At 38.3% G+C, this 27,244-nt stretch overlaps 1 protein-coding gene and 1 long non-coding RNA gene across 2 annotated transcripts; both read right to left on the bottom strand.

Annotated features, from left to right (window-relative positions):
* Positions 1 to 1,987: 1,987 nt before the first annotated feature.
* On the bottom strand, positions 1,988 to 5,181 carry LOC121901983. The gene is made up of 2 exons (XR_006097429.1): positions 3,434 to 5,181; positions 1,988 to 3,117 (listed from the first exon to the last, which is right to left on the bottom strand). It is a non-coding gene; the product is annotated as an uncharacterized LOC121901983 (long non-coding RNA).
* Positions 5,182 to 8,912: 3,731 nt separating this feature from the next.
* Positions 8,913 to 23,717, bottom strand: fmr1 (FMRP translational regulator 1). The gene is made up of 15 exons (XM_042418578.1): positions 23,137 to 23,717; positions 19,733 to 19,785; positions 19,527 to 19,620; positions 18,682 to 18,753; positions 17,974 to 18,122; positions 17,723 to 17,816; positions 17,213 to 17,329; positions 16,842 to 17,012; positions 16,434 to 16,512; positions 16,184 to 16,311; positions 15,865 to 15,951; positions 14,619 to 14,853; positions 14,061 to 14,261; positions 13,339 to 13,418; positions 8,913 to 11,982 (listed from the first exon to the last, which is right to left on the bottom strand). The coding sequence occupies exons 1-15, from the start codon at positions 23,185 to 23,187 to the stop codon at positions 11,776 to 11,778; spliced, it is 1,818 nt and encodes a 605-aa protein (XP_042274512.1). The 5' UTR covers positions 23,188 to 23,717; the 3' UTR covers positions 8,913 to 11,775.
* Between the last annotated feature and the right edge of the window lie 3,527 nt (positions 23,718 to 27,244).

The following is a 27,244-nucleotide window of genomic DNA, read 5'->3' as shown; positions in this document are numbered from 1 at the left end:
GCTACACTTCAAGCTTCCACCATGTTAGCAATCTATCAGGGGATAAGAGAGAGTAGAGAATGGTTATTACATGTTGAAGTCTGGATGGAAGTAAAATAGCTTCCCTATTTTATTCTTCAAAGCAAAGTGCACACTATTATAAAAAAAATACAACTATATAGTATTACTGTGTCTAAAAAAATTAAACATTAATAAATATTTCTTATTGGCCCAAAAGGCATAACTACGGAATCTTACCTGTGTGAAAAATAGTGATCACCTCGTCACTTCTCAAAGACAAAAAATAAAAAAGTAAAAGTAGTTTAATTCGGTTCTATGAACTTATAATGTTAAATCTCCATCTGCTACTGGGTGTTCACTAGTGTGACTGTAGATTTGTTGTATGTTGATTAACTGTGCATGGTGTGTTAACTTGTTAGATATTTATAATGAACTATATATTTATAACACCTTAATAAACAGCAGAGAACTGTCTGTACCTCTTTATACATGTATAATCATCATCTGTACCAATATATCAGCAGTATAAAGCAGCAGCTGAGTTTTTTTCTTATTTCTTTTCAATGGACTGTAATTTGAAAACATTTATTCATAAAAGGACTGAGGTAGTCCTTGATATTTCTCAAGTTCCTTTTTTACTTGATTTTTCAATATCAAGTCATTTAGGACATTTACTATACTTTCCACTAGAGTTGTGTTGAAATGATTTTCAAGAGTTTTCCACATTTAGAGGCAGTGCTACTGGGAGGCAGGATGGTTTGGCCTTGGTACTTGACTGTCACTGTGCTCAATAGCCCCACAAGGGAGCCTTGTATAATAATCTTCTTTCATCGCGAGTGTTCTCATGTGGTCATTTCACTAATGGACCAAACATACTGATCCTGTTCAAGGCTACAATGTTTTATCAAACAGTTGTGATGTATGGTACAGGGGTGTATCCTTGCAATTACCATGGAAGACAAGGGCCTCTGAGGTCCAACTAGCCGCCCCCCGTAGCACAAGAAAATCTTTAGTTGGCCTATGGCAAACGATGACATCACTTTTTGTCTTCCTTGCAGTGTTGAAGAGAAATTAGGGCTCTTTTAATCTGATTGACAATTAGTCAGTGAAGTGAATAAATGACAGTGATAAAACCAGCACACGATGCACATATTGAAGCTGCACTAATACATATTTTTATATTAACAATGGATCAATTAACATGTAACGTGAAAGGTGTCGCTTGTATTGATAAACTCACAGAAAATGATAACAGTTCTCCTCAGCTCTAAAGAGCATTTTAGTGTCTTTCAGCTCAATGTTTTGGTCATATGGCTCTCAACTTTAATGTTTTGGTTCACTCTCACTAACTTCCTATTAGCTAATTTTCAGCCAAAAAAAAAGAAAGAAAATTTGCTTGAAGCACTGTTCAATAACTGCTCGGCACCAAACAGCAGACAGACATAATGATGAGCAAGTGAAAGGATCATTTAGCAGCTAATGAGCCAGACATCTTTTCCAGGAGTCTGTGGAGACCAAAATAGAGCTAAAAGGAGAGTGAATACTTGACATTTGTCAGGTGGCAAGAAACACGACTCAGAATGAATGCTAATGTTGTCCCTTGTCTGCTGGTTGAGTAAATATGCAACTGTTTGTTAGTCTAAACAACTTAATAAGGTGAATAGTTGTCAGTGTTGTATTTTCAGCTTGTTCAGCTGCCTGCAAGTTACATTAAAAAAATGCTGCTTCAAATTCTTGTAATAATATACAAGACTTCTGTTTTTTCTTTATAAGTAATTGCATGGCCACGTGATTAAACTAATACTTAATATATTAGCACAACGGGCTATTTAAATGTTAACTTCTTTTGATATCTTTCTCAACCTTGGAATTGATGTTGCTTTAAAACACCAAATTTAAAAGCAATCCTTTAATTACTTTACAGTACATTTGACATTTTCACAAAGCAAGATCCTGAAACTCATAAAATTCAAAGACCAGCCGGAGCTAACAGAGGAAGATCAACCTTTATTTATTGAAACTGCTTGCATACAAAATATATTGCACTATAACCAGACATGTAAACCCAAACATCTTAAATGCTATTATTAGTATGTACAAAAAGAAAAAATGCCCAAAAGTGCACACAAGGTTTACAGCTTTTTTTGACTACCCTGGTTTAAGTATCAACAGATTCTCTGTGTGTCTTCACTTTCTGGGACTCTACTGTTGAACAGCCCACAATGTGTCTACTTAGTGTTTGTTGCTATTTACATTCTGCAAAGCAATGATGAGGACACATCTGCTGCAGATTGGTGAGTGATGAACAAGACTTTTTGCGACCTGAACCATGTTGTAACCCCAGCTAGAGCACATGCTTAGTGAGGGATGCCAAATGGTCATATTTGACTGAGTCGTATTATAGTCAGAAAGACTGAGAGTGTCTGAACTGAATTGTGACTCCCAAATTCAGATTCTTGTGCTCTCTGTATTATCTCATCACTTTGTGATGTAAAGTCAAAATCAAGGTTTGTGGATGAGGTCAGGTTTATTCTTTAGTCACATGACCATATCTGAGGCAACACAACAGTGTTGTAGCTCTAAGAGTAAGGATCTGTTTAATTAGTCCAAAGCCTCTTTTAAATTTGAACAAACAATTGGACTGATGAAGACAGGAAGTTAACATTCACCTTGCAACCCAATGGATCATCGGTAAAAAAATACCTACTCTGTACACCCAGAGCATTAGAACAGCACTCTCTCAAAGACAAACATGACTGTTCAGCTACCACTTCCAAATAGACTTCACTACTTTTGTGACAGTTTGCAGGAAAACACTATCAACATACATACATTATAACTCACTTCTTAAAAGGTGACTATCTGTATTGTTATCAACTGTGGTGATAATATTTCATGTTAACATTTCATTTCATGATGGAAACAGCTGCCAAAACTTTTAAAGCAGAGATTCCAAATTGAAATGGATCTTTTTCTCACATACAGTTATTTCAACAGTCGATTGTCACTTTACAAAATGTCCATCATCTGTTGGTCTGGACTGCAGATGGCCACAACAGACTTCTAATCCAGTCCTTCTGGCTGGCAAATTTAGCTGGAAGAAGACCCATTTTGGAACTAAATGAGAAAAAACACAGCATGTGTTCAAGAAATAAGTTAACAGACTATACCAGCCATCAATTTTTAATATGAAAAGTTTTATGAGAGTTAACAGTGATTCTCAATTTTTTATAAAACGTTCAAAATCCATCTTTAAGGTTCATACAGTTTTGGTAGCGCCATTCTCCTCGCATGTTCTAGTACTGTTCTCATGTACTGGGGACAGAAGATTGCATTGAGGACAGTGTCATGCCAAAACAGCAAACAAAGAGTACAAGTGAGTTGAACCTTAAGGATGAACATCAGTATATCTGCAAAACCTGGATGTTCTCACTAGTGTTCCTCATTGCTGCCATTTGGGATCCTCTCTCAGTTGTTTCTAGTAGGTATCCCCTATGACATCTTACACAATTATGAGTCCCAGGATGAATCAAAATGAATGTACACAGCTTGATCCTGGGAAGAAAAAGTACGCATGCTGTTCAGTGTCATAATTATTGGTTTGGGATCCCAAATGGTTCACTCTTTTTTTCCACATTATTTTTTCTGCAGTTCACCATGATCTCAACTGTACTCATGTTAAGCTATTTGTTTCCATTGCAGGCGACTAGAAAACAGCAGGATTGGAAAATGATGTCATCAGTCGGTTATAGGACACTTATCAGTAAAATCTCCATTGTAGAAATTTTTCCTTAGCACCAATTCTTCGGTGACCACAACTGGTCAACATACAACAGTTCTCCCACATCTTTTTTCATTCACATTTCCCACTATAGTGCAAGCCTTGGTTTTAGCACTACTATTTGTTAGTAATACCCCTAAAATCAAACCAAAGCATGAAAAAGCCATTAAACCACTTTTGTCGGTTCAATTCCAAATTTCGTTCCAGCAGTTAAAAAGTCTAACGTACATATACTGTGAACCTGGTGTTTGGAGGCACAATAAAATACACCAACAAGCAGTTTGAAGCACAGCCACAGATGCAAAGAATTTCATTGCCCCCCAATTGTCTCTGGGGTGACACAAAAGAGCTGATGTGAAGGTTGGACCTTTGTAGGCTCAGTAGCCCCAAGGTCTGCAACATCTTCAATATGCATCAAACTTGCATGTGATTCTTTCCATCAGATCAACAGGAACCTGCCTTTGGGAGATAAGTCTCTTCACCAGCATCTTGCTGTCTTAATGTTATGAGAACTGTACACTGGTCAAAAAGAAAAGCATATTACAAAGTTAAGGGAATATAAACTAAACACTTGGCATTATCCATTGCTGTGGTATGACTGGAAAAAAAGTCACAATTCCAAAATTATTTGGGTTTCCACACATGAAAGTCCATTTAGGGAATGACTCATATACACGATGCTTTTATCAATTTAACATTAAAAGGAAAATCCACCATAAAACATTATTCTCATTGGTTACTTCAGTTACCTCGAAAACCTCTCCCAAAGCTACACTACAGTACATGCTACAAAGTAAACCAATATGTGCTTTCTTGACAAAGTTAATGAAATAGTTTAACATTTTGGGAAATAAACTTAAACTCTTAAGACTGATACCACTCTCATGTTGGTGCACTAAGTATTGAGCTGGAGGCGATTAGCTCAGCCTAGCATAAACACTGGAGGCAGGAGGAAACTGCTAGCCTGGCGCTGTCCAAAGCTCAAACATATACCTTCCAACATCCCTAGTGTACAAATTGACATGTATCTTATTCATTGAAGCTGTACTCAAATGTAAAAAAGTTGTGGGTATATGGGGAGTTATGTGCTAGGATTACCAGAATTTGTCATTTTACTTACTAGCTTTTTCCAGAGGTTTCACATCTTCCTCATTGAGTGGAGTTTGCTCAGTTGTTATGGAGGTAGCTCAGTCATTATGTTTACTAAATACGTCAGTCATGTGACAACAGGTGGTCATTTTCAGTGTGACACCTGAGCAAACTCCACGAACTCCAGAAAAAGCGAGTCAATGGATTTTTTGATAATTCTTGTTTTTTTTTTTCTTTGGTGAAACTGCAGTTTTCAAGGTCAAGAATGAAATTAACTGCTCACTCACCCAAAATCTTTTCAGCATCAAATACTCACCCACTGTAGGCTTTGGATGGATGGATTCAAATATTAATGTTTTCACAGAGGGAATGAAAGTACCCAAATATATTTAGAAATTGCTCTAACCACTACTGCCACATAATCCACCTCTCCGCTGTTCATCTGTATGCTAACAGTCATACTTTCACCCAAATATGGCTAAATGACAGGTTCTCTTTGTAGCTAGTAAATGGGGGTATTTAAGTTTGGCACAACATATACAAATGTTTGTAACATACTGAGCCTTTGTTTGGTCAGCAGAGAAGTGGATTATGCTGCAAGAGTGAGTTGAAAAGTTAGCATGGACGTTGCTGGAAAACCCTTACAACCAACTTCACAAACTTGAATCCAAGCTGGTTACAGCCACTATGACAGCAAACACGACCAATTTTAAACCGCCACTAAGCCTACAGGTGTGGATGGAGTATTACTTTAAGCTTTGATGCACATCTGATACATTTCATTTTTAGAGAAAACTAAATAAACCCAAACCTTCCCTAAAAATACTGTTGCCATGCCAGCTAAACCTGTCTCATATGCAGTGCCAATGAATCAATATTACATTTTAAAGGATAATTAATCTAGAAGTAATAATCAGTCATTATATCAGTGTCATAATTTCTTGTGTGCCTTCCACCATGAATTCTGTTTTAGGGTGGATTTCTCCTCTCAGGTCAAAAACTCCTCATCTTTCTCTGATGTAACACTAGTTTTCAACTTCTGCAGCACTATGGACATTTCATTATTAAAGACAGCTGGGTGTGACTCAACCCTGCTATGGAGGATACTATTTTTTCACACATCATTAAGTTTATTATCAAGAGCTCTAGCATTTAACTGATATTAAACAGCAAAAAAAGAAAATATCAGGATAAGTGCACATTTGAAACAATAGTACAAATCTTTTCTCAGACAAATAATGACATCATTATATACAGTATGTCACCCTCCCTTCTTTTTTCTCCCAACTTTTTTTTTTTTTTTTTTTTTTTTTACAATACAAAGCAACTCCATACTGTTGATGCTCTATTGACAATATAGAGGTCACTTTCACTTGAGCCATTTTTTGATGCAGTGCAGAGAATGTTTCCAGGAAAAATGCAACATGGCTGCAGTGTGAACGACAGCGTAAAGTGAAAGCAAAGGTCCTAACAGATTAGTGATAGAGAAATTGACACCAATAATACTTTTGAAAAAGAAAAATGAACTCTGGAATAAAAGCCTGTTTCATGATTCATTACTCATAGCCATTTCTTGTGACATTTCCTAAAGGTGAAAGTTCCCCATGTGTCGTTGACTCTAAGTTGATGGTTGTCACATCAAATGTTACTCATCACTGGCTATCCAGCCGGACTCAGGTCAAGGAAAAATGAGACAAAGTAACACTGACTGAAAAACTTTTTTTAACATGTGTCCAAACCTACTGAATGTCTCCAAAATATCATAATAAAGATGTACATGCATTGCAAGACTAGAAAGGTACACTGATGTCTGGTGAAAAAAAGACCTGGCTCAACCTATGAAACTTTTTCATTTCCTTTCAGTTCCTTTCCTACATAGAGAGATAAGGATTGAACTATGGGTTACAGAGTCACCATTTTCATCTCTGATAAAATGAAAGAAAGAGGGTTTGTATTGAGAAATGGCTGCCACTTTGGCACAGAACCGAAAGCGCCAAAGAACTTGTCTACAAAAGTAACTGAATCCATTTCATAGGTTAACTGAACCAGGTCATATGCTACAGGATTACATCTGTACGACTGTACAAGCATACAACACCTTCAGTATTAAAAATGGATCAGGTGGTTAAAGCAGTTTCCTGCGATTCCAAAGTCACCCTTTCATAAAACTTTACACAAACACCTGCCCTTTGAGTTTAGAGGAAGCTCAGAAATGCTCAGTGTTGCCAGTGATGACCCAGGGTGAGTCAATGATGTCACAACAGGAAGTTGCCTTCTTTACACACCTGGTCCATTGTCAACATCTAATCATCCCTGATTTACATGTCTAGGTTGTGATACTAGCCACAATTAAAGGCACATGTCACACAAAAATTATGGTGGGGTTTCCCTGAGCATTCGCAGCTTTCTACGTATGTCTTTCGACTGTTTTTGAGTCCGGCAGCTGGAAATGGGACCAATAGCTTAACTATGGGTTGACATTAAGATGATGAATGATAAATTTGAACTGTGTACTGTAACAGTTTTGAGTCTAACAGGCTAAAAGTTGATACCTACTGTAAAATAATTTAATGCTCACTGATGATGCTCTTAATGAAAACTTTTTTTTTTTAAAGAATAATTTAATATTTTGGGAAATATGCTTATTCGCTTTCTTGTTTAGTTTTAAACGAGAAGATTGACACCACTATCAAGTCTGTCTGTAAAGTACAACGCTAGAGTCAGCAGGCACTTAGCTTAGATTAGCATAAAAACTAGAGGCGGTGGGAAACAGCTAGCATGGAAGTCCCTGTGCCAAGTAAGAAATGGTTTTTGCACAGACTTCCCCCCAAAATAATAAACACAGACAGAATTAACAAACAAGATATAACATGTTCATTAGTGAGCTTCTAGCTTCTGAACTAGCTGTTTCCTCCTTGCTTCCTACCTGCTTCTAGTCTTTATGCTAAGCTAACCGTTTGCTGGCTTCACATTTACCGCACAGACATGAGAGTGGTATCGATCTACTCATCAAGCTCTTGGCAAAAAAACCCTCTGAAGCTTACTAATTGACAAATAACAATAATTATAAACAAATATGCATATTTCCCAAAACTATTTTAAGAGTGCCACAAAAAGGAATGCAAAAAATTTTGGGAAATATGCTTATTGTTATTTAGAGTTTTTTTTTTTGCACATAGCAACACTATAACTGAAGCTGTCTGCTAGTCTACCCCTGATATACTGATAGGTATTGCGTTTGTTGAGAAATATTATATATACAGTATTTTGATGCATTACTACACTTTCACACAAGGTTGTTACGACTACGAATGCTCAGAGAAACCCTGAGAAACATTGTTTTTGCTTTGCTTTTTTATTTTACACTATCTTACTTACATTTGAAGTTTTTTTTATTCAAACAAATGCTAATATTAATCTCCTTTTCAATCATAAATCCACAGATACTCTCTACACTAGCCCATCTAAGTTACTGCGGTCTGTTTAAGTTTAGGACAATTTGGAACAGCTGAGGATGTACATGATCTGTAAGAATCATCATGTACGTTATTTATTTTGATGATGATGACACTGACGATCTTTCCATGCAGAATATGTATGAAGTCAGTAACTCACTAAGGTGTCAAATGAACAGCAGGGTGGAACACACAAGTGGCTCAAGGTGGAAGCTTGAAGTCAGCTTATGTTGTTTGTTCCCCTGATGTCTGACAACCTACCCTGGTTAGAAAAAATAGTCTCTTTCAGCTACTTGATGACGATTGTCTAGTCCTCTTTTTGTTTAAGTCCTTATCAGTGTGTCACACAGCTTTAGAGGCAGACAAGTTTAGAGCGAGGCCAGAAGACTGGACCCGTTCTGTCAACAGAATCTGTTTAGTCACCATTTTGCCTATCCAAAAGAATGAAACCAAACGCACACAGGGTCACATAATCACCAGCTATGATGCAGTTATGAGGAATGACATCAAGTTATAGTAAAGGAGAGACTGAATCTGGTGTTTTTAACTATAAGGTTGGATCTAGAAAAGGACACGGAAATGCAAAGAAATGTGACATGCTGGCTCAGGAAACCAGCTTTTTAAGTATTTGAAAGTACATTTTGTTATGTAACAAAACACAAACATATATCCCAAACAAGTAGGTAAAGCAACAGAAAAGAGCGGTGCATGGGCCAAAAGGTTTTAACCAACAGTATTAAAAGCAGTCAGGTGCTCTTAAGAATGGGCCACATTTACAGCAATGGAGAAGCTTAAATCCAAGGCACAGATATAAATGTGACCTGTTAAAAAGCCTCTTTAAGGAGCGGCAGAGGACTCACAGGCTGCAGCTCCATGACTGTGGTGAACACAGGGGAGATCAAAATCTTGCTCCATTAAACTTGATTTTATATTCTGGTTTAGAGCAGTTTCACTACACTTAACTGTGACTTAGTCAAGTGATAAACGCACTACAAAAAAATTTATTGCACCCTTCATGGTCACAGAACAGGACCTGATACTGTGGTATTAACATGTGATGAAATGTTAGAAAGCCAGGGAGGTAGTATTGCAGCCAACTTCAATGATGCAGAAGTATGACAATCAACTTAAGAGTACTGAAATTGTTGTAACTGAAAGAAAATCTGTTTGGATTTGTTACAAGCCAGACTCCTTCATCCACCCTACTACCATTTACAATATGAAACTGACAAAATTAACTAAATAGAGTAAGATTACAAAAAACGTTGAAGAGGGACAGGCCAGGAATACGCTGGAAATCCAAGAACAATGAAATTTACACCAATATTTTATTTTATCAAGGTATAACTCAATGAATTTGTTACTTCTACTGTAATATAACAAAACAAAATATACTTATCAGGTGTTCTAAATACAGACAAAAAGGTTTTTTTTAATCACTCTCTTGAACGTTTATTCATTCACTATTCTCTTTTTTTTTTCAGAAATTCAAGAAAAACTCATGTGACTCATCAGGCTGGTTGTAGATTCGAGATGTTGTGCTGCAGTAACAGTAATCAGTTGTGGTCAGCCATCGTAAACTGGCCCTTCATCAGGTTTGACTGGAAGCTGAGATACTGTATGAATTTAACTGACCGATTTGGTAAATTGAACTAATTCAAAAAGGAGTCTAGCTTACAGTCTCCTATTGGTCTAGTACAAGATGTTTTACACCTGTTGACTGGTATTTACCAATGAGATCAATGAGTATTGAGATAATGGTACCTCACTGTAAAAAAACCAAGAAGATCCACTGCTGCTGACTGCACCACTGAAAATGAAACTCCATGAAACTGTTACAGTGCTGAATGTGTCTGGATAGGTTGGATTCTGTGACGCAGAACTTTGATTCATCACTGTATTACAGTATGGGCTTTGGTTATGTGACTTCACAGGTTTTACCTGTGTTTCTGGCCCTTGTATTTATAATCCTTTGACCACTGCCACATTTTTATAGGTTTTATGGTTTACTGCAGGTACTGTGGCTTTAGAGGTTTTGTGTGATTTCCTGAAGTGTCAGTGTTTGCCACTGGACAGCAGTTCATGACATTTTGTACCCTGATGAAGACTTATTGTAATTTATACTTTGTTCAACCTTGTGCTAGTAAAAGCGTTTTAACAGTTTATTTGCATCAGAGTGCCTTGGATTTATGTTTCTCCTACACATTGTTGAATTCATGTGTGGTCTGACAGTCAGAGACTAAAGGAATTTAACATTACGTAGGCAACAGGAAAGAAAACACAGATGACTTCAATTAGATAAGTGTGTGTAGGCTCATGTGGACTGCCACAGGAAAAAAAAACAAACAAAAAAAAACACCCATGCATACTTGTTCATATTTCATCCTGAAACATGGACACTGTGAAATCCTCTCCACTTCGCTGACACCAAAAGCAGGTTTGATTTGCTCAAGTGTCTACATGGTGATCAGGGCTCAAATTAAACAAAAGAAAAAAATCATGAGTGCCCTCTACAAACTTCCAGTCTGAATTCCCAAAGCTACACGGTTCTCATATGTAGAAGTTACTTGGGTGCCCCTTCTAAAAAAAAGATTTTGTATTCTGCAATTTATTTATTCTGAAGTTCATACATCTCTGGAAATGCAGATGAAAGATGCAAAAGGACTTGTCTACCCTGTTGTTAACTTGTGAAAACAATGCAGTTTTGCAGCTCACTCTCATGAGCTGGATTTAGACCACCACAAACAAATTCTCCACTTATGGGAAACACTGACGCTACTTAAACTGTGTGCTGTCAGATCTTCTCCACATTTCCCCATTTTCAGTAAAAATAAGGTTACGGTGTGCAGCAAGGAGAACAGGGAAGGAACATGTTTTCCTGCCTTCTGGAATTCCTTGTTTCCTCTGTTCTGCTTGTCAAGAAATTATTTCCTTGATTTATTTGACTTGTTTCTTTTTTCTCATGTCAGCTTGCCCAAACAGGATAGTGGAATAAAAAAAAAATCTTCCAATTGAGTTGATTTTTTAAAAAAAAAGCTAATATTTGCATTTGATGGGGAGAGAGTATGTTTGGGGTTAATGCCTCTGTAAGAGATCAGCTTTTGTCAAAACCCCTCCTCTTCCTGTCCATTTGTCCAAAAAGTGCGGTTTCTTTTACTCCAGACAGGACCAGGAGATGCCAGACCAGACCAGTACACTGAAACCAGAGCGGACCTCAGCAGAGCAGACCAGCAGATTCCAGATCACCTCTGGTCTGCTTCACTACGGCAAACTCTTCCATGCTGATGGAAATATGTGTATTGTGTATGTGTCTGACAAAGACAGAGAAAGAAAAAGCGAGAGAGACTCTACGATGTTTTATGACGAGTTGCCTGTGTATGTATGTATGTGTGTGTGTGTGTATTTTTGAATGTGTGTGTGTCTAAGTGAGCAGGTCCTCCAGTGGTGTATCTACGACACTCCGTTCACCAGCGGAGGAGCGTCCTGTTTGTCCTTCTTCATCCCTCGTTCTCTGATGGGTCGGTGATGATGGCGGGATGGGCCCTCACCGCCGGCACTGATGCCACCCTGGGATGAAGAAGGCCCTCCTCCTCCTCCTCCTCCTCCTCGCCCCGAGGAGTGCTGCACGCTACGCTCGTTGTTCCCGTCCACACGGATCTGTGGGAAAGAGGAAACAAGTCCCACAGCTTTAAATAAAAGTTAAAAAAAAAAAAAAAAAAGATCAAAGCTACACCTGTTAAGCTTTCTCTCTTTCACATGGCTCATAACGCAGTTTACAGTTTGAAACAACAGGTTTGTGATTTCAGAGGTCGACATAGACAACTTCTCATTTCTAGCCAGAAATGTAAAATAAGATTGTTAATTTATCCCAGCATAATACTGTTCAACTGAAAGCATGTTTCACTTTTAATGGAACAAGAGAAAACGTCTTTAGGATGAGGACTAACAGATGTGTTTGGTGAAGGCATCGTCATTTCAGGTAACGTAGTTGCTTGAGTATAAACATTCCCAAATCCAGCAAAAAGCAGGGCAGAGATCTAACGTTAGCCTAAACTCTTTATATAATAACATCCAGGACTAGTTAATTATGGGGTTCTTGGCCTTTGATGTAACACACTGTTACTACTGCAGTGTTTCCCTGGCAGGCTGCCAGGCTAACAAGAGCCCCCGCCAGACCAAAAAAAATATTTTTTTAATGCCAGAAATAACACCAAATATCTATTAATTCGGAAATCAATAGCATTTGGGAGCCTCTGCGCAGCGCTGTTCCAAAACGTGAGTCAACCTGTGTCGTTGCCTGGGAAACTCTTGGTAGCGTAGCTCCTTTAAGGAACAGGACAGCGTGTAATGTGTGTGCGTAGCGATTGTGTGGTTGAGTGAGTGCGAGCGGCAGAAAAGTGAGGTAAATGCGAGCGGAGCAGAGGAAAAGGTTAGCAGAACGTTAAGTTAAGTTAAAAACCAACATTCGGCTTGGGAAAAAGGGGTCATGGCTTTGCAGATATCCTTTATTAGCATTAAGCAGGTGACTTTCAGGGGAACGTGACTGTATTCAAATAAAAGTTTTATTCAGTTCTCATTATGCACTGTTGAGTCGTGTGTAACATCTGAGGCACTGTGATCTCCTCTGAATCCTGCACACAGTTAATAGTCTCTCCTCACACGGATCGTGTCTGTCTGAACACTTTTCCCTTGTTGACTCCTAACAGGTTAGGACCCCTCTGGAGCTCTCCTTAATATCAAGTGAAATAGAGCTAATTTCCTTGGTTAATAAGTTAATAAAATGCTTTTACTCCTAGTCCTGAAAGTAGGACCAAATATGCATCACAGTTAGGATTAAGACACTTAAACCAGGACCTGATCAGACAAAAAGCTTTTTATCCCATTTTTGGTTTCCAACAGGTTCATTGTAGAATAGGAAGCTCCTGATAATTGGTGAATTTTCAAGATAATTTTAGGAATAAAACCCGACAGAAATGTTTTTTTTTGTTTTTAAAGAACGAATGTGTGTGTTACCTGTAGTGTGTCTTCCTGCCCTCTCGTCTTGGGGTCTCTGATATGACGAGGTCTTGGCTCGCTCCACTGCAAGTCATCACCTAAACCAGGACAGACAAAGCCCACGTCTCAACTTATAAGTATCACAACTGTTCCAAAAGCACCACGGGAAAATAAAACTATGTACTGAACTTGTTCTGGGACAAAGTGGAATCAAAAAACACTGACTACCAAAACCTTCACAAGTCGCTGCAACGTTAAGGTGAGCAGATTGTTTGCAGCTAGTAGGTTAAAAATGGGGTTAAATTTATGTGCGTCATAATTAGATTCATGTCAAGGGTAAGCTCTTTTTCAATATAAATGTGGATCTCCTTGAAAAGCAAACACTCATAATGAGAATGTATTAGGGGAGGGGAGTCTGCAGAGATCTCATTATATGATTCATTTCTATTCTTCAGGCTATAATTTGATGAAAAGCATCGCAAACTGTTATTTATTTCGATTCACTACACACTAATTTCTTTCTCTTTCTTCTCCTACCACTTGAATAAAAATAATCTCCATTCATTATCTTCAAAGTTAACTTCATCACCAGTTAAGTGGTAGAAAAATAATGGGAAAAAAGTTGTGTAACTTATTGAGAAAATGTTTTTTCGCTGCTAATATTGACTCTCCAACAACACCCATTGATCCTGACTGACATGAGATCTCTGCAAAAAAGAACAATGATAGTTACTATCCACCTTTATATCCTCCCCCTCCTCTTCCTCTCCCCCCTCGTCCTCGCAGTCCTCCGCCGCCTGCTCTCTTCCTCCCATCTGTCCGTCTGGGCAGGGTCCCGCCTCCTGTCATCAGCTCCTCGGTGGGGGCCAGCGACCAATCGCTGAGCTCGTCTTTGTGGTCTGACTCTGTCTCTGAAGCGTTGGACGCCTCGGAGTTGGTGCCTGAGGAACGGAGTACACAAGTCAAACCTTGTTTAAACTACTGAGGAAAAGCAACGTAGAATTAACCTCTGAATAATTGTTTTTTTTATTTTTATGATAGGAAGAGGCTCTCTCATCAGATATGGCTGAAAATAACCTCAAATTATGCCAAACCATCCAAACCAATGAGAGCACTTACACAGAGCTTACAGTAGCTGGCAAACACTTAAGAGTATTTTATATTAAACCTTCATATAATTTAATTTGTATGTGTACAAGCACAGTTTTTAATAAAGGAGATTTAATTATTACAGTGATCTAAAAGCTCTCTAAAGGAATTCACTTGATGTTTATTAAGAAGTAGTAATTTTATCGTACCTGAAGCAAAAGCTGCGCTGCCTCCTCTTCGCCCTCTGCCACCTCTTCCTCCACCTCCTGCGTAGGGCTTCCCTCCTCCTCCTCCTCTCCCCATGCCCAGCCCCGTGCCGTTATCGAACACGTAGGTTTTGTCTTTGGGGTTCCGAGGGCCCGTCCCTCCTCCGCCGCCTCCCCCTCCTATCTGTCTCAGCTGCTCGTCAATCTGAAGACGCTCCAGACGAAGCTGATCCACCTCCTGCGGACAGGAAGAAAAAAAGCGAGACTGAGTATGTTTACATGCAGGCTAGTATCCTGGTTTTAACTATATTCGGGCTACATTGATGCAGAACATTTAGGGAACCTGGCATGTTTTCTGATTGCAGCTGTGTGGGTGTGTATTTGACTCTTAAACATCCAGCTACTCTGTCATTTCTCTACCAAATGAGTTTCCTCAGCAGTTGAGGATGAACACAATTTGGTTTCTGGCTGCTTCAGCACTGCTGCATTTATTGCCATGCTGGACATGGCTTCTCCATCTGATTACCAGTGCAGCAAAAGTTGGAAGTATTACTGTGGATTACTGCTCTCAAGACTTTTACTTTGGAATCTTTTTTTTTTTTTGCTTTACTGACCAACTGCTACAAATTCGAGTGGAGTAGGGATTATCTGGGTTTCTGTCACCAGGATATGATGTTTACACCCACAAACAAGGAACCAGGAAGATCACAAAAACACAATGATTTACATGTTAATGCAAACATGAATTTGTTCACATTATGATCTTAAGAACTGTTTAAAATGTTTTAGTTTTCTAATGCTTTTGAAATAATATCATAATTATAAAAATATGTTAAAGCTCCATGAATGGATTTTTTTGCCACTTGGGCACAAAACACAACAGGTTGTAAACACAACACTGACACAGGAGACTGAACTTGAAGTTCTGGTCTGTAAAAAACCAAAACAATGAACTGAAAGACACGAATACTGTGATCAAATTATTCATCTCAACTGCCCAAATAATTCAATATATTTGATTTGATATTTTGTATTTCTGCATTAAGTTAAACGTCACTTCTGGCAAATGGTATTAAAAATTAAATAGTTGGTTAGATTTTTTACTGCTTTACTCATCTCAGCTGCTCTATTTAAGCTTCATGTTATGGAATTTATTACCTTAATTAAACCTTTTTTTCTTTGCAGCAGGGATCAGTGTAAAATTAAAACAGCTGATACATAATGTTATTAATGCTGTTATTATACATACCTTCAGGTAGTTGAGGTGGTAGTCCAGCAGTACTGTAGCATTGGAGATGCTTTCCTTGGTCCCCACAAATACAAATGGCACCATTCCCTGTGAGTGAGATTCAGACAAGAAGAGAGAGAAAGAATTCAGAGATCTTGCGTCTACTCTCTGTTTATTTGAACTTTATTTATTATTGGAATCAGGTTCAATCTCAGTTATAATTCTTTGGGTGTGAGAATTCAGTCTGACTTATCCAGTTAAAAAATCGCTTTTAGCTCTGTGTAATATGGTAAGTAAGCAGAGGTGTTCATATTAAACCGAACTTTATTTCCCCACTGACCTCGTCTGCTGCTGCCGCTGCTGCTGCCGAGGGCTTTTTGTCATTCTCTGGCTCGATACGAACCCGCACCACGCCAGACTTATCAACCACCTCCTGGATCAGTTTGCCGTTCTTTCCGATCACCTTCCCTATAAAGGGACATAAACATCAATTATAGTCTTCTATGAGTTTAATAATCAGATTAATCATTCAATAAACTCAAGTTACCACATGAATAATCTCACCCATATAAAATGAGTGATTTTCTTACCTACTAAGTTCCGGGGAACTTTAATGACATCTTCAGAAAACTCCAGGAAACTCCTGGCTATACGGACAGCATCCTGGTCCTGAGACAAACAATGACCACATAACAGACATACTGTAACTTCTGCTTCTCCTTCTTGGGATACAATCAATTATTTAATAAAGAAAATCAGCTGCTGATTCAGTTCATTTGTTATGTATCATAAGTTACTTCCTCACTTTGCTCAAGTTTAGCTTTCACATAAAAAATAGCAAGAAAAAGGAGCTTTGAAACCTTTTTCCAAAGCATTCAGTCTATGAGGAAGGTAAAAATGTCTCTACACCCTCTGCTGGTAAGTCCAGAGACAATACAAGCCTGTGTGCATATCTATTAATGTGTCTGTTTGACTGTGAATCAGCTGATTCATCCTACCTCTCCGTATATGTGGAAGGTGCATGTCTCTTCGTCCAGGTCTATGTTAGTGACTCCAGGGACTTTACGCGCTTGTTGAATGTTGGCCCCGTGTGTCCCGATAGCCAGACCCATTAAATCATCCCGAACAGCAAACTGTTCATGGAACCGCGATGCAAGCTGTCTGGAGCTCTTTAGCAACACAATGAGACAGACAAGACACAGAAAAACATCAACAGGAAGCAGGAAGTACGTAACCTTTATTAGATCTATAATTACTCTGAATCACACACAAGAACGCTCTCATACATTTGAAGTGGTAGTTTCTGCAAGGCTGATTTTTTGTGTGTGTGTGTGTGTGTGTGTGTGTGTGTGTGTGTGTGTGTGTGTACCTCCAGTTGTCTGCTGGCCTCTTCATTCCTCAGCATGAGAGAGAGTTTGGTGCGGAGGCTCCTGAAGTGCATGTCGCTCATCATATTGGCCCGCTTTGTTGTCACCTCATTCACCGACTGTAAGAACAATCAAAGCCCGTTTCACTGTTGGATGTGGTAATGATGGGTTATGTCTACAAAATGATGTGTTATTGTTTAAAGTCATCCTAGTTGTGTTATATCTAAGTAGCTCAAAAAAGAATGGGATTATATCAGTAAAATGTAGTAAGAGGGACTGACACAAGACTTTTGTCACATGTTGTTAAAAGTACCCAGCGGCGTTATTGATCACATGATGCAATATACATTACTGCCAACAGTTTCACACTATTTCACTGATCTATAGGTGGTAACGCAACAAGGAAACATAGCAATGTGCCAGCAGAGTCAGGTAAGAAGAAGAGTGCTATAACTCCACGGGACACCTTTAAAAAAAACACACACACGCAAAGAAAAACATGTTTGACGAACCAAGATGACCAGCTGCTTTTTCTCTGAGTCATAGATGACGCTGAACGCTCCCACGGCCTTTTTGAAGTCTTTGTGTGCTGATTCCTTGGAGCACCTGCGAGCACAGAGTTATACATGGAGATAAGATCAGATGTCATTACTGATCAATTTGTTGTCTCATGCACACATCCGCAGTTCATCACAGATTTATTCTGAGCTGAGACGCTATACTAGTCTTCTAAAGAGGACTTATTTATTTGTGTCAAACTTACATCTGCCGTAGATCCTCAGGTACGTCCAGTCTGATCTTGATGAAGGTGTTTTTGGTGGCTGGTTTATTCGGGTTGACCGGCCGTAACCGCTCCAGCGTCACTATCTCATTTAGCGTAGCGTCACATGCTGCATATTCTATTACATAAAACTACACACACACACACAGACAGACAAAGATAGTGTCAGAGTGCATGTGCAGATATGCAGGATGTCCAAAGCAAAAAAAGTACAGAAGAATTATAAAATTATACTGTAAATATCAACTCTGTATCAATACATAAAATATAAATATACATTTTTAAATCAATTGAAATTTTCTGAATTTATTCTGCTTTCTTCTTAGTGGTGTCGTGTTTTAATCCGTCCACACTGAGCCACACACTGAGTCATTTTCATCAGTATTTTATAGTTTTAATGGGTACTCTCAAACTCTTGGTAGGCCAGCTAAATTTAGCATTGCAGGACTCAAAGAAAGTAGGTGTGACACTAATGCATCCAAACAGAGCAAATGTTTAGGCTGAATTTGAAAGAAATGTAAGTCCATATTGCAGTATGGTATGAATGAATCTGAAAACAAACCAACCCAAATATTAACATTGAAACAATGCAAAGTAATATTTTCATTTGACTGATATCTTGATGCTCAGATCTACATTGTACATTCATAGTGTTGCTAAACCTTAGTAATGAAGTGAACTGAGTCTCACCTCTCCTTTGACCATGCGAACCTTGGCCAGCCACCATCCACATGGCTCCTTGTCATTGGCCCTGGAATATACCTGGAAAAACACACACACACACACACACACACACACACACACACACACACACACACACACACAAAGAGTCAATTTCACAAATCTTTACACTCATAACATGAAGCTGAAAAGATCATAATAAAGGGATCAGATGAGTAAACAGATAGATTTAATGAGGTCGGCACACCGTCAGGAAACCAAAGCCTCATTAAAACACTGATACAGCAACGTATCCATATTCATTTTGAATCATAAAAAACATGCTGAATGTAAAAATTGGGGAAACGCAAATGAAACAAAAAAAAGGAATTATATTTGGAAATTGTGGATGATAATCTGATTATAAAAATACTAAATGCAGCACCAACAGTTTCAGCGGTTGTTATTTTCTTTGTGGGAATCTGGCTAATTAGCAGCATAATCAGGAATGCTTCTGCACGTCTTTCAAGTTTCTCTTCACTTCCGACTACTGACAGTTTAACTCTGATTAGTGTTTACTGGGACCTACAGTGAACAATTTCAACTGCAGGAAATAGAACAACCTGATGTGTGGGAACATTAAATTCACAGAAAAATCACTGCTGATCCTCCTTTTTTCCAGTTCCAAGTATCCTTTGGTGAAAATCAGTAAAAAATGGAGAATAAACAGCCATTAGGATCCCTTGTGGTCCACACACCCTCATTTAAATCTTTCCAAGGAAAGCAGCGTAGCAGAAGAAGAAGCATAAATCGATGATGTCTGGTGGTAACATACATTTTCTGAGACAATTCTGACATTATTGAATCAGTCCCACCTCGACGTCATCGCTCTCATTAATCTCCTTGCAGAACCCTGTTGGAGGAGGAAATCGCACATCCTGGAATGGGATCTGACGCTCCGGCTGCCAACTGGGACAGAGGAACACATGTATATACAAAGATAAGTGTGAATATGATCTTTGTCGAATGGCAGCATTTTACACCATGTTATATTTTTGTTGTGTGTTTGTGCATTACTCACTTGTTTTCAAATGCCACAGTGACTGATCCTTCATGAACATCCTTCACAAAAGCCTACAGGAAGCACAGAGGTGAACACAAGCGATAGTCAGCAGTATTTGACATACGTGTCTGAATAGTCAACACAGCCTTAGAGACTCCTGCTGCTCGACCCGAGTCCACAGCTGTTCCCGGCGAAATTGCCTGAACCAAACACACTATTTTGTCGGGATACGCCGGGTTCAGACCTTTTTTTTTTTTTTCGGGGTACTGGGTCAGATTTGGCTCTTTCTGCTGTTGTACACACAAGTCTGTGTCTGTGTATGTCATGTGTTGCAAGTAGGACATGCAATGCCTTGAAGGAAGTAAGAGAGAAACAGAGTGCATTGCGTATGGCTTGCATTAGCCTGGCAAGCTAACAGTCAGTAATGGATGAAATGAAGCAAAAACTTCCTGAAGGGAGCTTCTCAAATTCCCTGATGATTCAATGAGAGGCTTTTTAACTGTGCCAACATTATGACCTACTTGACCTGTGTTCACCTTTCTCTGTAGTGATTAGGACTGTTTGAACTGCAAGTTCACGAGACAACTCACAGTTTATTCACCATCATCTGGCCTATATTGGGACAAAGTTTAAAAAAGAAAAAATATTTTTTTGATCTGATCATCTAACAGGTGAGCAGGATGGTTTATACACAACACTATAGAATAAGATGCTGGTAAGGTGCTGGTAATTGTGTGTAGTGTTATCACCACTACAAACACAAGAGAAATGGCTCATAGGCGATTATAAGCTTCTATTCAATAACAGTTGAGTTGTAGTGCAAACACTTTTTGTTTACTAAGTTTAACAAGAAGTTTAACAATTTATAGTTTTTTATTATCATTTTTGAAGGATTCTGACATTATCAGCTTGACTTTCTATTTCCGGGTGGAAATAGTGAGTTTTCTCATCTCAGGAGGACCTCATATACAGTACACTGTGGTGTCTTCTTGGAGAAGGAAACATGATGTTCTTTTAAATGTATGAAAGAAATCAAATCTGAGTAAAAATCAATTCACACTGTTCTACTCAGATTATAATGAGTCTCATTTATGATGTTCTGAGTCTTCTCTAGAAACTACCACCATGATGAAGTGAACGTCCTCCCTCAACACCTGTCTGACTTAACTAAACAAATGATTAGACAACTAATAATTACTAATAATCTTTAACTGGTTTGCTAGATGTATTAGTTGAATATGTTAGAGAATTGGTTTATATTTTATTCATCAGTAAAGGATCATAAAAAGCAACTTAAGAACAAATTTCATAGTTGACCAATAACCTTACAATCAACCAAAGGCAGCAGAGTAAAGAACTGCTCTCAGGTTCAAACACTTTCCTTCAATGAACATACATTTTATATATATTTTTAAACATTAAAATGTTTGTTCAAACTCTTGTTTAGAGTCGTTTCTGCATTTGATCTGCAATAACCTGCCACCTATTTGGCTCTATTAAACCCAATACAAGAGCCTAATTTACCAAGTCTGGGATTAGCATCCTGGACCCCAGCATCAAAGTCCGCTTTAGGCTACTGTACAGCATCAGTGTGGCTGCATGACATACACACATCTCTGTATCATACAGCTCTATAGATAAAGTGGGAATTTTATTACATTTTGGAACCACAGATTAACTGACTTACACAAGTAAATAGTCACACCCCGTAAAACTAATCAAATCTCCATTTGTAATAATTTGTAAATCTGGCATTAAGATATAAACCAGAGTCCAACATAGTAATCTAGCTAATGACATGTGCTGTAGTAACACCCCAATGTACAAACTGATACTGACTTAGTTTTTAAAAAATAAAAACCAGGAGTTTTTTTAAAAAAAAAACTCCTTTTTTTAAAAAAACAAAAACAAGTTGCACTACAGAAACCGTCTGAATTACCACGCACATCTCAGATTTTTCAGCAATTCACATTGTATCAAGTGAAATCAAAAAGGCAATTCAGTCTGATTATTAAACAAGCTCTACAGCAACAAGCAGCAACATTCATCAGTCTAAATGATAATTAAAAACCTGCATTTTTGTGGATATCAATAAAATAATCTACTCCTGGTTGGCTAATCTGCTTTTTGTGCTAAAGTTTGCTGATAACAACTGGCAAATAATAAAACAGTATTCAAACTGCACACCAACAAACACTGTGATTTGTTTGGCCGGTGCCACACCCAACTAACAAACAAAAGTACATCCACTGCTGACGTTGCCACCTTTCACTTGTCTCGAAGCAAAGCACAAACCGAAAGAAAAAACTCTTTTTCGCCAAACGGGACTGAACTTGTGTTCATTTTCAATTATGAAATATGCTTTAGTCAAGTACTTGAAATGATTCAGCTGGCATTGGCAGCAGAATGAGGAGTCTAAAGTGAAGTGCAGCTTGAGTCTGCAGTAAAGTTTCTGATGGCTGTGATGTACATTCATTACATTCATATTCATCACATTAGATCAGTCACTGCAAAACTTATACTTCTAGAAAGATGAAAACACTTGACAGCAGTTACAATTCCCCCTTCCCCTCTGCATCTGTCCTGAAAGTATGACAGTCTCCCATAATGAGAAATACAAGGTTTTCACAGCACAGCAAAACTTTTACTTTGAATACTTCACTGTTCACTTCACCAGTCTGTTCCAAATACTTGTTTACTTTTAATTAAGCAACTTTTGAATGTAGCATTTAACTTTTCCCATTGTTGCTTATGGTGCTTCTTCCACCACTGACAAACAGATCATACCTGTATATCAACACATGTCTAAGTGACCATGAACAACACACTCACCTCCTGCCTTGCAAAAGCCCAGAGTTTATCTCTATCTATGCTCAGTCTTTGTGGTATAATGTGATTACAAATAGGAATGTTAACCTACCCAAAATGTCATTTTATCTTACTTATCAACTCTTGTCTCCATATGAATATATACTAGACTAAACCCAAACAGCTCAACAGCCTTGATAAAACAAAAAACACCTGTCCACCAGGGCTGAGGGGCAAAACAACACACATCCTGCTGCTGTTATCTTGAATTAAGTTAGTTTGGACACAGTTGTGAATTTGCAATCAACCGCTGCTAATAATCACTCATTCACTCCAACACCATCACATCACGTCAACATTACTAACCTTTCGACAACACTGCCATTTTTTTCTTTTATTTAGCAACGACATTATCACCAATAACACAGTAGTTCATCTGGCAGCCGCTCAGTTAGCTTTGTTTACAGGTTTACGGAGGCTGGACAGAAGCACCGAGGCCCGCAGACACCAGCAGGTATCATAGCTAGTCCGGCAATTTCATGTCAGTTAGCCTCGCGTCTGTGCACTGTGTGTTGAATGAAAAGAAAAAGGCTCAACAAAAGTCATCAGCTTACCTTATAGAAGGCCCCACTTGTCCCCCGCACTTCCACGACTAGTTCATCCATGACGCAAGTTACTACAGCTCGCTAGCTAGCTAACTACCGCTAGCGATCTGAGTAGCTAGCTAGCTAGCGGGCTAGCCTGACGCTAGCCAAGGCAATTTATCCTGCCAGCTGAGTGCAAGAAGAGGCCACGATAACTGTGTGTGACCGTAATGTTGTTTCCCGTTTTTTTGTTTTTTTTTCTTTTTGCACTGTCGTTGAATCTAACGTTGTGCAGACGTACGATAAATCAAAGGCGAAGCATGTATCCAGGCTAGGTTAGCTGGTAGTAACAGTTAGCTGGTTCTGTTAATGTTGTGTGATTAGTGGTGAAGCAGCTACTGCTGGCAGCATCTCTCCATGTGACGTCTCCGCTTTCTTCCTCTGCTCACATCTGAGGCTGCTTACTCTCATCCGAGCCTATTGCTGCTCTCCACAGGTAAAACATAGGAATGGCTATGTGCAATTCATCTCAATAAAAATGACCTTTGTCTTTATCCTGCACTGACCTTTATCTAAAACAAGTAATATTATATAGCTTTAGTTCAGCCTGGGTCGGTGTTACACCGTATTTGGTGACCCATCAGATTCTGTGACCGGCAGTGTTGGAGGAAGTACCCCTTTACTTAAGTAAAAGTATCAATACCACAATGTAAAAATGCTTTATTACAAGTAAAATCCAACATTTAAAATCCTACTTAAAGTAGGATCGGATTTTCTGCAAAATTAGTACTTTCACTTTAGTACTTTAAGTAAATTTAGCTGGTAATACTTTTGCACTTTTAAAGTAGGATTTCAAATGCGGTATTTTTTACTTGTAATAACGTATTTTTCCATAGTGGTATTAATACTTTTACATAGGTAAAGGAACTGAGTACTTCTTCCAACACAGCAGGTCACAGAATCGGATGTGTCACCAAATACGGTGTAACACCTGAGTATCCGTATATCGCATCGGGCGAGTGCTGAGGGGCACCAACGTGAAAAAATGAAAAACCTAAATAGTTTTCGTTGTCAGAAACGGCAGATACAACATTTATAAAGCATTTGATATAGTTGTTATTCATCATCATACTGGATACTTCATACATAAGAAAATGAATAATAAGAATAAGAAAACAGTTAAATAGTCTCCGCTGTGTGTCTTTCAGGACCACGGAGGCGAGGAAAAAGAGACGCTGTTTATTTTAGAAATAACAGTTGTACACTTTATTGCTGATAGAAAATATGTTCAAAGACCATTTTATTAATCCACTCTCCCTTGTGGAATAAGTACACCTGAGCCTGACACCTGAGGAACAAGTATTCCTGAGTGCTACTCTTCAAACATTAGTTTTATTTTCTGGTTTACAAAGGCGAGAAGGAAAATCAAGTCTTTTATGAATGTTGTATCTGCTGTTTCTGACCAGGAAAACTAAAAATGTCTCTTCGTTTGTGGGTTTTGAAATGAAAATCAGATCAATATTCTGTTTTCATTCCTTTAATTTCTGTTCTCTGAAAACAACAGAAAAAAACAACCATAATTTCTAATAGACGATGCAATGCGATACATTGTCTCAATACTATTCCTTATACCTTCACATTACCTCACCTGGCTCTCTATGATCATTCAGCTGTTGAAAAGGTTGCTTGCAACAGTCATTTTGCCTTATTTGGTAAATGTGTGTAATGATGGTCTTTGGTCTTTATACCCATAGTAAATTTCACTTTTTAAAGTGTAAAGTGGAAGGGGGGTCACACTAGGGCACCACACTGTGTTAATACGGGCCTGAGCTCAAACATCTTCTTTATCCAAGTTATCAGTGCTTAGTCTGTCCTTTTTCTTCTCTCCCCAGTTTCACAGTATGTATTTACTGCAATGTTTGCAAGACATTTTTACTTTTTCCTGACAAATATGGACATGCTACTGTACATTGTACAAAAATGTTCTCTTGGTGTGAAATGTCCTTCACACCACCACCACCCACTGTGGGAAGCAGAATGGTACCAAAGCCCTCCACTGGCAGTTCAGCACCTAGGATAGCGACCATTTTCTCTACTTAAGATGATATCACTTACCTGGATTTTCCTGTCACTGCAGAGCTCTTTTTTTATGCACGACTCTGGCTCATACATAATAGTATTAATATATTCATCTTGGAATAATTTGACTTCCCTACTCAGATTTTACCACCCCCTTTTTTCCCAGCAATTTTCTTGTAACTTTTTCGAGTATTAAAATCACCGGTGGTCTGTTTCCAATCAGCTCCGTGTGTCTTGATAGCTGACTTGCCAAACCACATCATCCACTCCAAGAAATGTTCCCCACAAAAAAAGTCCAGGCCTTCTGGAATATTTCAACATAACTACATTTATGACATACCTCAAACCCCCAAATTGTGAATGTTTAGTCATATCCTATAAGATGTCATGGCACATCTTGGGGATGCTTATAATGACTGATATGAAAGCAAAAGGTGGTGAAATCAAAAATATGAAAGATATTTTGATTTGTTCAACACTTACCACATATGCGTTATTTCATAATTTTGATTCAGTTTTGTTCTACAATGTAGAAATAAAGAAAAACCCTTGAATGAGTAGGTGTTCCAAACTTTTGACTGATACTGTAGATGCAGCTTGTCCCCAAAATTGTAAAGTAATCAGGTAAGACGAGCCATGAATAGCTGTTTACATTAACACTGACTTAAATATTTTAATGTTCCCATCTTAAGTTTTACTTCTCCGATCTTCTCACAACTCTCAGTAGTCAGTGCCACTCATCTGCTACATCCATTAACGAACACATGATCTCCTTGAGAATTTAATTTCCTAGCCAAAGACAAGCAGCAGCAACAAGCCACATGTTAGGAGAAAGAAAAGAAACTGATGCAGACAGAGTGAGATATGGAGGGCAGAGAAAGAGAAAAAAAATTGAAAGCCACTGAAGCAGCGCTGACAGTGAGATATGAGACAGACATAGAAAGTCTTAAAGGGATAAAGTATAAAGAGATTAAGACAGAAGTAGAAAGAGAGCGCAGTAAAAACAGGGTGACACATGAAGGGTGAAAGAAGATACAAGGCAGAGAGAAAGAGAGAGAGTGAGAGAACAGAAAAAGACATGAAATCCTGTGTGTGTGTGTGTGTGTGTGTGTGTGGGAGAGAAACAGCAACAGTAAAAAGTCAAAATTTAGTACATGGCCAAAACAGACATGTTTCTGTTAACTACATCAGGTTAATGCTTGGTGGGGGGGTCTCTGAGTAATCTCAAAAGCTTTCTCAGAGAAACATTTAGTGTAGAATGACTGAACTGGTTGAGCGTACAGTATTTTTCTCCAAATAGGTTAATACACCTGACAGACCTTTTAGTAGCAAAGTTATATTACAAAAAAAGAGGCTCTGAGTCGAATGAAGCTTCTTCAGCAGTTTTATCAGAAGTCCCTTTGTGAGATTGTAACAACGACAATGTTACATATGAAACATATAGAAGAAGACGGCCTGATACAGTCGAAAACAATAGTAAACTCACAGCAAAAACGACATTGTCATTTCAGATTCAACAAGTATAATAAAATTATGACAATATCATAAAATCAAGTAACACCACTCTTAAGGCTTTTGTTAAAGGAGTAACTTGGTATTTTGACTTGTAATCTGACATTTTTTGTTATGTTGGAGCAGGATAAACGTTAACCGCCGGAGAATGTACTTCATTCTGAGGATGAGGGTAATAATGTCAGCCGTACTGCTGAAGTGTCTAACCTAAGTGGCTAACCCAACCCAGATTTCTTACCTTTGTGGTGTCACATTAAACTCAATGGAGTGTAAATGGAAACATATTTTAATTCCATGTTAAACTGATTAACTGTGAAACATAATCTACACTTTTAAAATGGCAGAATATACTGTATGCTTGGTGTACAGTTCTTCACTATCTCCATGTATCTTGTTGGTGTGACAACTCTGAAGGTCTGAATGTGAAACCATTGATCTCAGTTTCTCTGATAACAAATATTATGTTTTTATGATTTTTAAACCTGTATTGACTGATTTTCTAGCCACTTGCGGGCAGTGGAAACAAGTTGTGAACACTGACATATCA

This window comes from Thunnus maccoyii, chromosome 8 (assembly GCF_910596095.1).
Source record: "Thunnus maccoyii chromosome 8, fThuMac1.1, whole genome shotgun sequence".
NCBI classification, from domain to species: Eukaryota; Metazoa; Chordata; class Actinopteri; order Scombriformes; family Scombridae; genus Thunnus; species Thunnus maccoyii.
The sequence above is the reverse complement of the archived record's forward strand: the minus strand, read 5'-3'. Positions and strand labels throughout refer to the sequence as shown.